At 36.3% G+C, this 17,386-nt stretch overlaps 1 protein-coding gene across 8 annotated transcripts in view; it reads right to left on the bottom strand.

Annotated features, from left to right (window-relative positions):
• Mocs1 (Molybdenum cofactor synthesis 1) overlaps positions 1–17,386 on the bottom strand; it is a 100,182-nt gene that overhangs the window by 58,633 nt on the left and 24,163 nt on the right. For 6 of the 8 annotated variants that reach the window (XM_085814868.1, XM_085814862.1, XM_085814870.1 and 3 more), the window contains exons 5-7: positions 14,525–14,658; positions 14,319–14,390; positions 14,085–14,237 (exon numbers count right to left, since the gene is read on the bottom strand). In XM_085814868.1, coding sequence (XP_085670994.1) covers positions 14,085–14,237; positions 14,319–14,390; positions 14,525–14,658 — 359 coding nt within the window. The remainder of the gene's footprint in view (positions 1–14,084; positions 14,238–14,318; positions 14,391–14,524; positions 14,659–17,386) is intronic. The other 2 variants (XM_085814867.1, XM_085814863.1) reach the window with 2 other exon arrangements.

Genomic DNA, 17,386 nt, shown 5'->3' with positions numbered 1-17,386 from the left:
CCCCAATACGTAAGGACATGAGTAATGTAAGCAACACATACTAAAAGAGAAATCAGAGAGATAAAAAGAAGTTTTATTGAAAAAGTAGCATGGAGCGCAATGCGACTGAAGGCCGAAACATCCCTGTGATGGGTGTCCAGCAAGAAACATCCAGTCTTTAATAGGGAATATGATCTCCCCTGACTGCTAGGCAGGTTTCACAGCGTCTCCCCATGCTGAGAATGAGGGTGTCAATGAGTTGTTGAGGCATTGCTGCCCATTCGTCTTACAGCGCCAATCGAAGCTCCGGAATCGTTACTGGTGGTAAGGTACGAGCTGCCAAGCGTCTGCCTAGAAAATCCCATACATGTTCGATGGGATTGAGATCCGGAGATCGTGCCGGCCAATCCATACGTTCAATATCCTCACTCTCTAAGAGCTGTTCGGCAGCTACTGTGCGATGACATGGTGCATTGTCGTCCATGAAAAGGAACTGCGGACCCATAGCGCCTCTAAAAAGACGCACATATGGAAGAAGAATCTTGTTACAATAACGGGTCCCGTTGACTGAACCTGCGTCGAAGATGTGAAGGTCTGTACGACTACCAAGCATGATGCCTCCCCAAACGAGAACACCGCCACCTCCATACCTGTCCCTTTCAATGATGTTAGAGGGATGATTGCGGCTTCCCCGCCGTCTCCAGATGAGTAAATGATGAGAATCGCTACTCAGACTGAATCTGCTCTCATCTGTAAAGACTACTCGTCCCTATTCATTGTCTCTCCAATTCCGGTGTTCCCGGCACCACAGAGAACGCCTTCTCCGATGGGCAGGCGTTAGAGGTACACACCGTACAGGGCGTCGTGCAAACAGACCACCACCGTGCAGTCTTCTGGCCACGGCAAAACGCGATATCGGTCGTCCAGTCGCCTGTGTCGTGTGTCTAGCGATTTCTCCCGCTGTCTTCCGCCTGTTTCTTCTGGCATGTAAGGCAATATACCGGTCATCTGCGGGTGTGGTTCCTCGTGGACGACCACTACTAAACCCCCGGATAGCTGTTCCTGTAGTTTGAAATTGTCTCCAAAGTCGTGAAACGATGCTGTGAGCAATTCCGAACTCTGCAGCCACACTTGTCACACTGAGGCCTTCCGCCAACTTCCCAATGATTCGACCTCGGGTAAAAGCATCCAGATGTCGTCTAACAGATTGATTATTCTCCATTTCTCGCTGAGGGAGCAACTCGGTGTGATTTTGACTGCTATACGGCGTGCAATCTCGTTGCCAGAAATACTGATCTTACACCGACAACATGCTTTATACTACTCAGACACTCCCCCATTACGTCTACCTGCATATCTGCGCATGTGCTACCGTACATCACTTTACTTAATCTCCTGATTGATCTTTCTGTCCGCTCTGCCTCTTCATTCAGCTGATATGCTAATTTTTCGACTTCGTCCTTAATTTTTGCACACCAGTGTAGAATGTATACTCAACAGCTACAAATTTAAATACTATTCCAGATTTTTTTAAGACTGTATTTAATAGAATTCTAATCATATTTATATTGCAAATTATATATAACCACAATAACATAAAATTTCACTTATCTGAATAACGAAAATAAGCCCAGCATATTTTTTCTAAACTTGAGAAAACTTTTGTAATTTAAATACCACAAACTTAAACATAGCAGTCCTCATCTTCTCAAACGCAGCCAATTTGATAAATATCACTAATATCCGCAGCGGATTCCATTTCATTCACACCCAAACTCAATTTCGTAACGCAATAGTCTCGCACGAATTGACTGCATTAAAAAACAAAAATGTATGGAATCTCATCCGCTGCTGCCCTTCCAACGATTGTAAGATATGCACACCTCTGTCGAACATGTGCTTAATGAGAAGAACTTCCTGTTCGTCTAAGAGATTAATTGTCAGTTAGAACTTTGAGAAAAGGTGTTGCGGCAATCCCCTGGTGCGGGTTCCGGGCCAAGAGACGTCGTAAATTACCCCATTCCAAGCTATTTCCGACAAGACGTTTAACAAAACGAAAGAGAAAGCTTTTTGTGTGAGCTTTTTATGCAGTGAACGAGTTGAAAGAAGACGCAACCAGCGTCGTCGCCGCATCCAGCGGCCATTGTTTGTATTATGGCTGTAACGATTTGATTATTTTACTTAGTATTCAAGAAATTCTTATTAAGTTTTTAAAATAAATATTTAAAAGACAACCGCTCTTTCCTTTCACCCAACACGGGAGTTCAGACGTTACACGATGCACAATTTTTTCTACTACAGTTGTTGCCAGACTTATTCTCGATGTATGTGAGGGGCACAACATTCTCGCACCCTGAGTTTCTCAAAATCAGACATTACACAAAGTGTTCTAACATTACGAATGAGACAAAACCAATATTAATGCATTGGTTAGGAAAACATAATAGAAACTTGGTTAACATACAATATATATGATGGAGCATACTAAAATGAGATCAATAAAGAATAAACTTAAAACAATTACAGTCATTGCTAAACAAAAGGATATAAGTCCAAAAATTCTATGTTGTGCTTTACGTCTATGAGTTTGTCCTTGGTTTTAAGAGTCTGCCGTATCTAGATCTGTTTTCAGTTGCCAGGGTTAGCGCAGGATCGCTGGCAGCTAAATTCCTTATTGGATATAGTTTTTTTAAATGGTCTTACCAAATATCCACTGCTTGTTTTTACTTCTACTACTCTTGTAGCCCAATCTCTACTATTGAATATTTTTACAATTTTGCCCGTTGGCCACATTACGTGTTTTTTATTATCTAGCTCTATGAGGACTATGTCTCCCACCTTTAGGTTTTGACATGCTGCCCTTCTGCGCCAGTTGGGCCAGATATTCCTTGCGGAAGCAACTTCTCAATTCTTGTTTCAATGTACTGCAGTAATTTGCCCACACATTCAATTTCTGAGAATCGATGTAATTCAGATATGGTACCCCCACTTGTTTTATGTCTTGCAAAAATAGGGAAAGTGTCAGAGGTACGAGCTCTTCTGAATCATCATAGATGTACGTTAAAGGACGTCTGTTTAATATGGATCCAACATCACACAAGACCGTCAGTAACTCCTCGAAATTCATCGACAATCTCTCTAAACTTCGCACGAGATGGGTCTTGGATAAACGAACTAAGCGCTCCTACCATCCCCCACCACGAAGCTGTAGGAAGGGTCAATCTCCACGTTATTGGAAAAGACTCGGTTTCTGTGATTTTTCTCCAATCCAGGCATTTCAGAGCGTTGACTGTTCCGATAAAATTAATTTCGTTATCGGAATACACTGTCGCAGGACGGCCTCGTCTGGCAATAAACCGTCTCAGAGCATCTAGAAAGGTTTCAGTACTCAGAGAGGTGATAGGCTCTAGGTGAATTGCCCGGTATACTGTGCAAGTGAAAAAGACGATCCAAGCTGTACCCTTTGGTCTCAGAAGTAAACGGCCACAGAGATTGACTCCAGCTGTTTCAAAGACTGCCAAATCTCTTACTCTGTCAAGGGGTAACCGGATCGAAGGAGTGGATAAAGCCTTAGCGGTAAATCTCCTACATACCACACATCGGTTTACGCAAGATCTTATATTACGTTTGGACGAAATGATTCAGTATCGCTCTCTTAATTTAGCAGCTAATATCTGCGCTCCAGCATGACAGTTCTTTTCATGATACTCTATTATGTATTCAGTCAAATAATGCTTGTACGGAAGTAAGAGGGGATAAAGGAAGCAGAATTTACCATCATGTTCCGATGATTTAATTTCAACTCTGAGGACTCCGTCCTTGCCTCTCACTACCAAGAGTCCGTGGATGCAATCTCATTTCTCTTGAAAATGCTTCCTTTGCTCTAAACTCCACAGAAATATTTCGGCGCTAGTTTTTCTTCTACTGTTAGGGTATCCGAAGCATAGAAGGGTTTCTTTAGGAGTTTATCAGCAAAGCGTAGAAACCAACAGAATGCTCTTAGCTATTTTAGAAAAACATTTGTACCACTCGGAAGCTTCTAATTTTATACTCGAATTGACAATCGCTCCCTTTTTAATTTCTGCTGCGACAGAATTTTCGTCTAGAGTAAATTCAAAATCTGGCCATTCTTCCGGAAAGCTTTTCAGAAATTCGGGGCCCTCATACCAATTGCTTTGCCGTAAATGTTCAGGAGTGCACATCTGCAGGATTCAGTTTCCCTGAGATGTCTCCAACATTACTGTTTCGAGAGTTTCCGAATCTCCTTTACTCTATTATTTACATATACGCCCCAATTTTCCTCTCGTTGTATCCAGATAAGAACCACAGTACCGTCTGTACAGTAATATATCGGGACATCAACTAAGCACAGGGATTTAACAGTATACCTTGCCAAGCATGCACCTAGAACACAAGCTAGCGACTCCAAACGCGGAATAGTTATTTTCTTTCAGGACGATACGCGTGATTTTGCCATGACGAATTTCACGAAATTGTCTTCCTCCTTAAGAAAATGACGGTTGTATAAGCGGCTTGACTGGCATCGCAAAAGACGTGCAGAGTAATCGACTCCTTACTTCCATAACCCATGCGACGAGGTAATTTAAGGCGGGAGAGGCTAGACAACCTCTCGTACCATCTCGTAAATCTAGTTTGAAGTTCATGGCATATCCCAGTTCGATTTTGTTGCCCAGGCTTCTTGAAGAACTATTTTCCGCAGGTAATATGGCGAGCACAAAGAAACTCAGCGTGTCAAAAACCGCATGGACTAGAGACAATAGTATCTTTTTTGATAAGTCTCTTTTAACGATTTCTCTTTAGACGGATATTGTAAGGCTATCAGCTTGTCGGTCCCAGTGCAAGCCTAGAACTGGGGAGACTGGATCGCTATCTTCAGTGCTAGCTTTTGATCGCCATTGTGATTAAAAGTCAACATTCGAAGATCCATTTTGGCTTCTGCCATAATAGTAATCGACTGGCTCATCAAAAGTTTTAGTTCTTCGATATCATCGACTGACTTGACCCAATTGTCAACATAAAATGATTAGGCAAGTTTTTTCGTAACAGCTTTGGATTCAGGTATAACATGGGACAAATGAAATGAAATCACAGCTGCCAATAAATAAGAGCTACTAGTTAACCCAGAAACAACTGTTTGGTGACAAAATACTTCGATTCTATTATTTACCCACCACAATCTGCCTCAATCTGTAAAAAGGTCCGTCTAATATCGGATTTTACACCGATTGTCTTTTCCCTAAACCGCATTAGAACGGCTGAGATTTCTTCTACAAGGTTTGGACCTTTTATCAAGTAATCATTTAGCGAAAGCGAACCAAAGACTTTGCTCGATGCATCGAATACAGACCTAATCTTGGTACTGAGGCTACCTAATTTTATTACAGAATGGTGTGGTAAATAATGGCCTCCATCATTCTTTACTGATATTGGGACAATTTCTATGACATCTTCCGATAGCCAAATAAATTTGGTGAGTATAGTACGGTATTTAACAATACCGTCCCTGGTAAAAATGCCCCATAGAAACCCATAAAATTTTGTACGGGACCCGTAGGTACCCGTAGCCCCGTAAAAAGCCCCGTAGGCCAAATCCCCGTAAAAACCCACAGACAGAAACCCGTAGGCCAAATCCCCTAAAACCCACAGAAAGAAACCCGTACAGCTGTGCGGGTACACGTAGGCCAAATCCCCTAAAACCCACAGAAAGAAACCCGTACAGCTGTGCGGGTACACGTAGGCCAAATCCCCGTAAAAGCTCATAAAAAGAAACCCACCCGTAGGCCAAATACCCATAATAAAAAACCCATGGAAAGAAACCTGCACAGCTGTACGGGTTCCCGCAGACCAAATACCCGTAAAAAACCTGTAAACAGAAACACGTACGACTATACGGATACGAGTAGGCCAAATCTCTGTAGAAAGCTGTAGAACTGTAGACATTATAAACGAAATCCCAGTAAAAACCCATAGCCAGAAATCAGAACTTTATGCATATCCATTGATCAAATCTCAATTTAAAAAAATCGATATTCCGTAGGTCTATGCCTCGTAAAAACCAGTAGACAAAAGCACGTACACCTATACAGGCACCCATAGGCCAAATCCTGTAAAAAACACTACATAAAAATCCACAGACCAATAAAGGTACCTCTTAGAAAAATCGCTGAGCAAAACAGTACACAAATACAACATAGAACGGTTATCCATATGCAGAATCTCTATAAAAAGAATACACAAAAATAGAACTGTAGATCAAATTTTCATAAAAACATAAACCAGCAGAAGTACCGTTATATAAACAAGAACATTTGTAGCTTTTTCTCCAATTAATTTCAATAATATTTCCGATTTGTATTCTTCGGGAACCTTCTTGTGCTTAAATGCTCTTTCAATAGAACCGAAAAATATATTCCATGCTTCTACTCTCTTCGGTATTGGTATAGTCAGTGTTTCTACTCCTTTGATCAGCTTGTCGAGGTAAATTTCGGTTTCTCGTTCTGTGTTTTGGATTGAAGATGTCGGATTTCTATTTCCTTCATTTTGAGTTGCTCAAATCTTTGCTAATTCTATTTCGTGTTCTCTTTCTGTTCTTAATCTTTCTTCTTCCATTTGTATTCTTTCCATTTCTTCTTTTCTTTTTCTATTCTCCACTGTAGTAATCAGAATTTGTTTAACGAAATCAGCATCTTCGATGTATTCCTTGCTACTCTGAAGTTTGTGTTTCAGTTCTACCAGCTTCAAATCTGGGGATGCTTCTTCGCCAATTTTCAATAGAACTGTTACTAAATCCTCTTTCTTTGCGTTTATGAACATTTTCTTCTATTATCCTTTAGAATCAAGCTTTTCGAACTCTCGATTAAATAATTCTCATGTTTTTACTCTCTTTTGCAAATGAACACTTCTTTCGTTAGTTAAGCTTAACTTTACGCCTCTTCCGTAAGCTTCTAACCTCTTTTGTGATCTCGTAAGAGAGCGTGTTGTAACGACTTCGTGGTTTAATAAGGCACCACATAAAAGACGAAACAAACATTTATTAAAAATATGGTTCAAAGCATAATAATAACTCAGAGCAGTACGTCGCTCTTACAGCATTGCGAAATCTACTACCTTTATATCTTGAAAATTATAATTTAATCAAAAAACTACATACAAAAAAAAAATAAATAAATCTAAATATAATTCCTAACTCTCTATAAGGTAACTCTACCTCACAAGCTCCAATTCATGTTAATAAAACTCAATTTACAAAAAATATTCAAAACATAAACTTTATAAAAGGATAAAATCCAGTTCTACGAAAATTATGTTTATAAACAAAAGGTAAAAAATATAAAATCATCACAGATATAACTAAAGCAATAACCCCTCCAATTTTTCCAACCTCTCCCGAGGCTAACATGCAACTCCCAATAAATACATTAACCCTTCTTGGCGAAGAGCTACATGCGCCGAGCACGCTCTGTTGATCGCCAAACAGTCGCCAGATATCACAGGACCCAATCGCCAAATCTTGAGTGAGGAGAATCATCATCCAACACCCTTTTTAGTTCGGGCGCCACTGTAGAGCTATTAGGTTATTTTAAAGCAGGAGTGATGAAAAATTTGCAATACCTTAGGCGGGAATCTAACCACGGACCTCTCAATTACGCGCTGATCGTGCAGACCACCAAACCACGAAGGCACGCTAAGAAGGCGGGAGAAATACCTTATAATGGGAAGCTATTTACATTGAAAAACGTACTATTCACTGCTCGCATTTCATGCATTAAGTAAACATTTCCAGTGCAATAAAATGAAACAGTTTGTCTTTTCAAAGCTTGTTAAAAGCCTTTTTCACCACTTATAGTGCTCAAAATATTGTAAAAAAAAATATTTGAGAATCTTGTGTGCATATCTAAGATATTATAGAAAAAGTATTAAAAATTATTAAATTATTAATTGTATTTTATATAAACAAAGGAACTTGAAAGTATTAAAAATATAAAATCTATATTTAGTTGATAAAAATTTATATAGGTAATTTACATACATAGCGATGCATGTAATAATTTTAAATAAAAGTATACAAAATAAAATTTACTTTGAATTTTACCCAATAATGCAATTATTTCTGCTGTTAAAATAAAATACAGACTGCAAACAGAAAAGCATCATGAATTAGGACCAGTCTGATTTTTTGCAAAAAGAAAATAAATCAGCATTAAAAGAATTTAATTTTTATAGCATTCAAAATACACAATAAATTCTATATATAACCATCATTAAGGCACATAACTAAGACATAACAATATTAATAATGAAAGAAATGCAACTTGCTCAGGCATTAGGATGAGTATCTATCAAAATCATGCATGGAAAATTTGCAATAAGGCACCACTTAACAAGACGAAACAAACATTTATTAAAAATATGGTTTAAAGCATAATAATAACTCAGAGCAGTACGTCGCTCTTACAGCATTGCGAAATCTACTACCTTCCTCTCCCGAGGCTAACATGCAACTCCCAATAAATATATTAACCCTTCTTGGCGAAGAGCTACATGCGCCGAGCACGCTCTGTTGATCGCCAAACAGTCGCCAGATATCACAGGACCCAATCGCCAAATCTTGGGTGAGGAGAATCATCATCCAACACCCTTTTTAGTTCGGGCGCCACTGTAGAGCTATTAGGTTATTTTAAAGCAGGAGTGATGAAAAATTTGCAATACCTTAGGCGGGAATCGAACCACGGACCTCTCAATTACGCGCTGAAGATTTTAAATTTTTACAGATGCTTGTTCATCTCTCTCTAAAATTACCTATATATGATACAAAGTCCTCTTGGCAAGTGTATAAGACACAATTTTCTACCTGGCAGAACATTTCGATCTATATTCCTACGACAAAACGATATTGGGCTCTATGGGGACTCACTCCATATTCGAAACAGCGTCTTATGCCGGAAATTCGAATCAGAGGATGGAAGGGTATCCCGTTGGTAGTTGATACCACCAAGATCCCGGATCCCGAACGTGCCCTATAGGAGATCACTTCGGAATAATAATGTATGTGTTAATACATATTTACAACATACTTCACTGTATGTAAGGATTTCTCTGCACTTTAGGTTACATGTTCAGAAATAAAAATGTGTGCGAATATTTACCTCACACTTATTCCAAAAAAAGAAGAAACTTCTTTTCATTTTTTTTTTAAACCTCCCTTCAGAATTTTCTTGAAATAACTGTATTATTAATTAAGACCCAAAAATATCTTTGCCCATTTTTCAGGCATACAGTGATTAGTAAAGTGGCTGTATGACTAAACTGAAAGTACTTAGCTAGATAAAACTATCATAACTACCAACAGTTGTGCAGTTTATATATACAGTAATGACTTATGTAAATAGAATTTTTATTCTATATAGCATGATAATCCAATTTCTTCCTTTCATCCTGCAATTTCGGATATCAAATTATCTAATTATAAGACTACCAAATTTTAGAAAAGAAGTATAGCAAAAAAGGAGGCTTGAAAACAAGACCCCCTTTCCTTACTTACTATTATTAAAAATATGGTTCAAAGCATAATAATAACTCAGAGCTTAATATATGGCATTTGAATTACTTTCAATAATATTGTTACGGATTTTGCATTTACTTAGCTATTTTTAATAGAATTATATAAAATTGTTTTACATCCCCGTGCAGTGCAGCGCGAGTCTTATCTGAAGAGATATCTACGCCGGAAAAGTTAAAATACAGGAGCACGCGCTTTTAACATGTAATAAATAGATATCTCGTAATTGTAGTCTTTTGCTTTCCAGAAAGCTCGAGAAAATACAAATTACCAGAATGTTCTCGTGCATGTGTAAAAAGGTTTAGAAAGCCGGAGGAAAACATCTCAACTCAATTGTTTACTTAGTTCTTGTTGTTGACTGTAGCGAATTCGCGGAGAGATCGGATTTCTCTGATTTGAATTGTGTTCTATATAACGTTTTAGTAGTTTAAAGACGAGATGATATCAGGTTAAGAAAATATGGGAGCTGGTCAAAAATCAGTTAAAGAAGAGAGGAAAGCCATACAAGAAAGACTGAAGCAGGTGAAGAAGAAATGAAAAGAGAAATTACCTGCATAATAGAAAATAAATTCGAGGCTATGGAAGGCAGCATTCACGCGGTTGAAAATAAAGTTGGACACATTGAAGAAAGAGTTTCTTCAGTAAAAGAACAAAGAGAAGGCAGAGTTTCTGCCGTAGAATAATAAATTGATGACAGGGTTACTGCGGTCGCCAAACTTACGATACTTTAAAGAATACTTTAAAGAAACTCGTAGCGACGGTCGATACTTTAAAGAAATTCGTAGCGACGGCAGGGAGCAGTACAGATAATTTTAAATTTTTACAGATGCCTGTTCATCTCTCTCTAAAACTACCTATATATGATACAAAGTCCTCTTGGCAAGTGTATAAGACACAATTTTCTACCTGGCAGAACATTTCAATCTATATTCCTACGACAAAACGATATTGGGCTCCCTGGGGACTCATTCCATATTCGAAACAGCGTCTTATACCGGAAATTCGAATCAGAGGATGGAAGGGTATCCCGTTGGTAGTTGATAACTCCAAGATCCCGGATCCCGAACGTCCTTAAAGAACTGCATAGCAGCCCTATAGAAGATCACTTCGGAATAATAAAGATCTTGCAGAGAGTTCTAGAACGCTTCTACTGGAGTAACGCAGAGGATGACGTGCAAAAGTGGTGCCGATCTTGCTATGCCTGTGCGCGTCGGAAAGGAGCGAGGAAACGCAGCCGAGGCAAGCTGCAACGTTACAATGTGGGAGCGCCTTTTGAACGTATCGCCTTTAACATCTTGGAGAATCTGCCACGAACTGCTGATGGCAACAAATATATCCTCGTTGTCATTGATCACTTCACCAAGTGGCCTGAAACATATCCTATTCATGATCAAGAGGATTTCCCAGTAGCAGAGATGATGATACAGCACTGGATTTCCAGGTTCGGAGTACCTCTTTAGTTACATTCCAATCAGGGAAGGAATTTCACCTCGGCTGTAATCAAAGAACTCTGCAAGCTACTCGGCAATGACAAAACCCAAATGACTCCCTTACATACCCAGTCGAATGGCATGGTAGTGAGGTTCTATCAAACCATCCTTAATAACCTCTCATTGGTGGTTTCCAGAAACAAACAGGACTGTGACAAGAAGTTACCACTGCTTTTACTGGCTTACCGCAGTGCTGTCCACGAGACTACCAGCTATTACCCATCCCAGATGCTCTTCGGTCGTGACCTTCATCTGCCTTGTAAACTCTTGTTTGGTCGCCCTCCGGATGCGCCTTCATCGCCTGATGAATACATCCAAGATCTTCAGGCTCGGTTTGAAGTGATGCACAATTTTGCCCGAGAGCGAATCCACTTGGTGACGGAGAAGATAAGACCCGATATGACATCAGAGCTACTGGACATCGATTCAGTGAAGAAGACAAGGTGTGGTTGTGGAATATGACTCAACGGAAAGGCCTCTGTTCGAAACTACAGTCACCTTGGGATAGTCCGTACACAGTCCTAAACAGGCTGAACGACATCGTAGTTCGGATACGTAAGTCATCGAACTCTAAGCCTTAAGTTGTTCATTACGAGAGGTTAGCTCATTACTATGGCTACTATGGCTATTTCTTTTGCTTTCCGGAAACCTCGAGAAAATACAAATTACCAGAATGTTCTCGGGCCTGTTTAAAAAGCCAAAAGAAAACATCTCAATTCACTTGTTTACTTGGTTCTTGTTCTTGACTGTAGCGAATTCGCGGTGAGATCGGATTACCTTTCTCTGCTTTGAATTGTGTTTTATATAACGTTGTAGTAGTTTAAAATATAACTGCTGCGAAATATTGTGATATTGTGCGAATGTCTCTGAGGAAATTTCAGCATTTTGTTTTACTTCTTGGAATAAGAATAGATTTTATTAACTTTTTATCGACTTGTGCATTCAATCCATTACGAACCCGTACGCACGCAACAATAGTTTGGGCAACTGTAATATTTGTGTTAAAACTTTTTGCGTAAAGTTATACATATTTATTTTACTAATAATACTAGCACCCCAGAATTTTTATAATAGAAAAAAATTAAGAAATTTATTATATATTAAGAAGTTATTTTATAAAAGAAATGTATTAAATTGTTCTTTGTGTAACTGAGTTGAATGTGCTCATTTAACATCCCCCACCCCCACCACCACGCCACACACAAAAAATCTTCAAGCTTCACTGAATGCATTATATCAAACTAATTAGCTTTTAGAACACCTAATATAATTTCTTTGTCTGGGGTGTTCCCAAAGAGGGATATATATCAAATTTCCTCAAAATACAAACAGAAGCTAAAAACAGACTAAGGCTGAATTTTGCCTAATTATAAAAATGATACAGGACACTCTAAAAATTACATTATTATATTTAGTATATTGATAATGCAACAAATTAGTTTAAGTCAGTGGTTCTCAAACTTTTTAAGACAACAAACCCATTTTACAAAGGGTGTTTACACATTTTTGTAACGATTTTGATCTTCTCCATGAATTTGAATATTAATGTTAAAATATAAATATAACTGGCATCAAATTGGAATAAGGTTTAGTTATTGTCTGCAGCATTAAAAATATTCTTTTCTTAAAAATGTCGTTGAAAAATAAACAACAGACCGAAGGCTATATTTTTACGCTGTCCGAAGAAAAATACTCTTATTCAATTATTAAAAAAAGATGTGAAAAGCATGGTTTAATATTTCTACATGTAAAATAAGTGACCTAATTAATGTGAAAGAAAATAAACGTCAAAGTTTACATCTGACTGGGGAAAAGGCAAAAAAAGTGCATACCCAACTAAGGTAAAGCTCTTATTAAATCTAAAGTCGCATCTAATGTTTTAAAGGAAAATTCAGCCCCCCAAAGAGCTAATGCAAAATCTTTACATATCTCTATAAGCACCGAGAACAAAATTATAAAATCTGATTTAAAGCTACTCAAAACAAAAAAAAAAAAAAAAAAAAAAAAAAAACATGATGTTCATCTCCTAACGCCGAAACTTATTTCTCAGCTTAAAAATATGTGCAGATTGCTGTGTGAAAATTGTTTAGCAGGTGGAAAATAGAAATATATAGTTATAATTGATACATATTGGACATACTTATCTGATTGCAATAGAAAAAGATCAATTTACTACCGAAAAAAGATGAGAAAAAGACTCAATATGTTGGTTTACAGAAAACAAGGAAAGTTTTTCTAAAGGTTTTATGGTAATTACTGGATTCCCTTATGACAGAAAATTTAAAATAAAGAAAGTAGGAAAAAAGTCAAAATGAATTCGTATTACAATCAGAAATATGTTTTAACACACCTATTTTTCTTTATGCAAACAATCATCACTGTCTTAAGTTCCATCAGGATAAGGCTCCAAGCCATAGCTCTAAATCTACAGCTCTATTTTTTGAAAAAAAATGAGATATGAAACCCGAATTGAAGTTATTTTCTTTAAATGCATCCCAGCTAAATTCCCTGATGTGTCAAATTTTTGTCAAATCCTCTCGTGGATTACTGTGCATTAAGACTTTTAAAAGAAGCTCTTATAAGCGACATAAGCCCAAAATATTAGATGGACTCTGGAAGACTGTGAAAGAGAAGTGGAATAAAATTAACCTTAATGTTTTAAGAAAAGGACTTTTATCTTGGAAATATGAGACCTAATATGATAGTTCAACAAAAGGAATATCAGACTGAACATATTACAAAATAAAATTCTAAGGTTTGTTTATATATAATGCAAAATCGTTGCAAAAATGTGTGAACACTCTCTGTAAATGCTCATGCTATGTTGCGACATCAGGAATATGCATTTCATAATATGTTTGGACCCCTGTTATGCAGATTTTAGTAACTTTGTGACCCTTCAAAAAAAATTTTCTGGCCCCAAAATGGTCTGCAATTCCTAGTTTGAAGACCACTGGTTAAGTTTATTTTTTACTATATTATTATTACAGTCAGATAGAAATAGCAAAATTTAATTTCCGGACTGTGTTGCTTACTTTTGATGTGTCATGAGACTGATCTTTTATGCGCTGCAGCTCAGGAAATTCATTTTTGATTCTGCTAACCATTTCAAAGTATGGTACCAATTTATTTTTATTCCACTTATTGCCATTGAAGGGTGAATATTCAATGAATCGGATATCTATATTCTAGGAAATGATAATAAAACAATGAAAATCAAATGAAAATTTAAATAAATATCATTTACAAAATATTTTTTTTTCAAATACCATTTTTTCTGTCATTCTTACAAATGATCCTAATTCATCATCATTTATTCCTCTCATGACAACACAGTTTATCTATAATAAAGATACATCTTATTTTAATACCTTTATTATCATCAAGGCTTTTACTAAAGAACTAAATCTTTCAATTTGAATATGGCTTTATGATTAATAAATCAATAACTACTTTCTATATTAGCTAACTATACCTTAACTGGATTGAACCCTTGATCTAAACATGAATTAATACTTTTCATTACATTATTCCAACCTTTACGACGAGTCAGAAATTCAAACTTTGCTGGCACAAGAGTGTCTAAACTGATATTCACTGCATTCAGTCCTGGAAAGAAAGATTAAGACATAAAAAACAAATTTGAAATTTTAAAATAATTATTAATATTTTATCAGCTTCATGTTATTTTTTAATTATTCTTCACAAATTTCTTTCGTGTTTTAAAATGGATTACTATTTCATTTTATTGCATAAAAATTTATTTATAAAATATTGCACTATAAAACTATAATAATGTTTAACACATTTTACTTCCTTGTACGAAGTAAAAAGGAAGTATTGTAATCGCGAAAAGGTTCAGGCAGCATATTTCAACGAAAATATCCATTTTGACCGCTATCGAATGCAATTTAACAATGTTTTTGCGTGATATCTGTACGTAAGGACAGAATAAAATACTCTTTTCCTTCAAAAAAAAAAATTATAAAACTGCTTTAAAATTAATTCTGAAGAGAATTTTTCGTGGCGTCTGTACGAACGTATGTACGTACGTATCTCACATAACTCAAAAACGAGTAGCCTCAGAACGTTGAAATTTTGTATATAGGACTGCTATAACATGTAGATGGGCACCTCGTATTTTGGTTGCAATCGGCCGCACCGAACGTATATAAATACTATATTTATATATATATCCACTCTGTTACGCGGCACAGTGATCTCAGTTTCTTTACTCTTATATGTTTGTAAATTGTATATTTTTTGCTTTAAAAATGATTGAATTATGTTGTTCTCATCTTCCGGTTAAGGTTTTTATGCCTTTCGTAATTCTGGAAGCAATATTTGTACAATTATCAACAATTTAAAAGCTGTTTAAGTGCGGTTAAGTTTTAAATAACATGGCGGACATATTTGTTTACATTTGAAACAGCAGAATTGTAGATTTGTTGCCAATCTGGAGAGACTAAGCTTCGCAACAACAAAAATAACGCCTTCATTTATTATTGCGAATTAAATCATGCTTAATCCTTTCTGGAATTTTTTCGAGGAAATAAGTGTTTAAGATTTACTTAATTTTTATTAATTAGTAATTTAATTTTTAATAATTAGTAATTTTTAATACAGATATTTTGAGCTTTTATGTATTTTTGTCTTGTCGCGAAGTGAAAACTGAATTAATTGAATGAGAAATACTCAATCGTCTGTGAAAAACTGTTTCTTTTTTATTTTGTTTGCTTAATTTCTTTTTTACATCGTTATAGCTTTATTATAGTATTTGAAAAGAACATGTGGCAACGATTAGGTAATTCTTTAAATGATATACATTTTGTGCATTCTGGATTATAATATGAATGAAATATAATACTGTTAAGTGAACCTAGTGCCAGAGTGTCCCTATGTTAAACAAATAGAGTGAATTTTAAAGAATGCCTTTATTCTATTGTGGTTTATGCGCTGTCGGCGAAGTAGATTTAATTAAATCCAATAAGTTTAAAAGAAATGCGAGAAACAAATGCGTATAATTTAATATTCCGTACAAGGAAGTCATGTGGTGTACACATCAGATTTTTTATTCTTCATATTGTATTTTTAACCTACTCTTAAAAGGTATATATAAATAGAACATAAATTTTAAAATACAAAAATTTAATTTATGACTTTAAATTGCTTGCTGAATAAGAAAATTTTCTGATTTCAATACTGATAAAATAATATATACTCAAAAAAATTATAATGGTCATACAATATTATAATTTTGAACTATTACTATTAACATTTAGCTTGGATCTATCATATTTTTACAAAATTTATTATTGCGCTTTTTGTACAGAATGAACTGATGGAAAAGAAATACTTTCTTTCTAGATCAGGAGCTCTCAACCATAGGGACTTCCCTTGGGGCAAGGGGGAATTTCATAGTTTCAGGGTGAATGTGGTCAGCTTTTTATTTACCTGTTAATTATTTAGTTTTAGTTTATGAATAAAAAAAAATACTTTATTCAGGTTTTGGTATTCATCAACATTTTCTCTACTTTTCCTTGTTTAATTTCTAAAATACATTAAATAATAATCTAAATTTAAATAAATGCATATGTATTTTTTGAGTATGGGAAAGGAAGGAGGAATGATCCTCTAGCAAATCGATAAAAAAAAGTTTGGAGGAACAAGATAAATTTTTCTAAAATTTTAAAAACAATATATAAATATTACAATTTAAAATATGTTACTGAGATGAGTGAAATTGATATTTCATTTTTAAAAGTTCCTTATATTGAGTTTCGAAATGAGATGTATTGATTCTAAGGAACAAAGCTTAATGCTCATCTGTCAGTCTACTTCTGAAATAATTCTTTCTAAGGTTCATAGTTGAAAACACTTTTTCACATACACTGGTGTGCAAAAATTAAGGACGAAGTCGAAAAATTAGCATATCAGCTCAACGAAGAGGCAGAGCGGACAGAAAGACCAATCAGGAGATTAAGTAAGGTGATGTACGGTAGCACATGCGCAGATATGCAGGTAGACGTAATGGGGGAGTGTCTGAGTAGTATAAAGCATGTTGTCGGTGTAAGATCAGTATTTCTAGCAAAGAGATTGCACGCCGTATAGCAGTCAAAATCACACCGAGTTGCTGCCTCAGCGAGAAATGGAGAATAATCAATCTGTTAGACGACATCTGGATGCTTTTACCCGAGGTCGAATCATTGGGAAGTTGGCGGAAGGCCTCAGTGTGACAAGTGTGGCTGCAGAGTTCGGAATTGCTCACAGCATCGTTTCACGACTTTGGAGACAATTTCAAACTACAGGAACAGCTATCCGGGGGTTTAGTAGTGGT

The sequence above is a fragment of the Stegodyphus dumicola genome, chromosome 4, assembly GCF_044657685.1.
Source record: "Stegodyphus dumicola isolate Sdum_Otavi_A_Nest chromosome 4, ASM4465768v1".
NCBI lineage: Eukaryota > Metazoa > Arthropoda > Arachnida > Araneae > Eresidae > Stegodyphus > Stegodyphus dumicola.
This window is presented reverse-complemented; position numbering and strand designations above follow the sequence as displayed.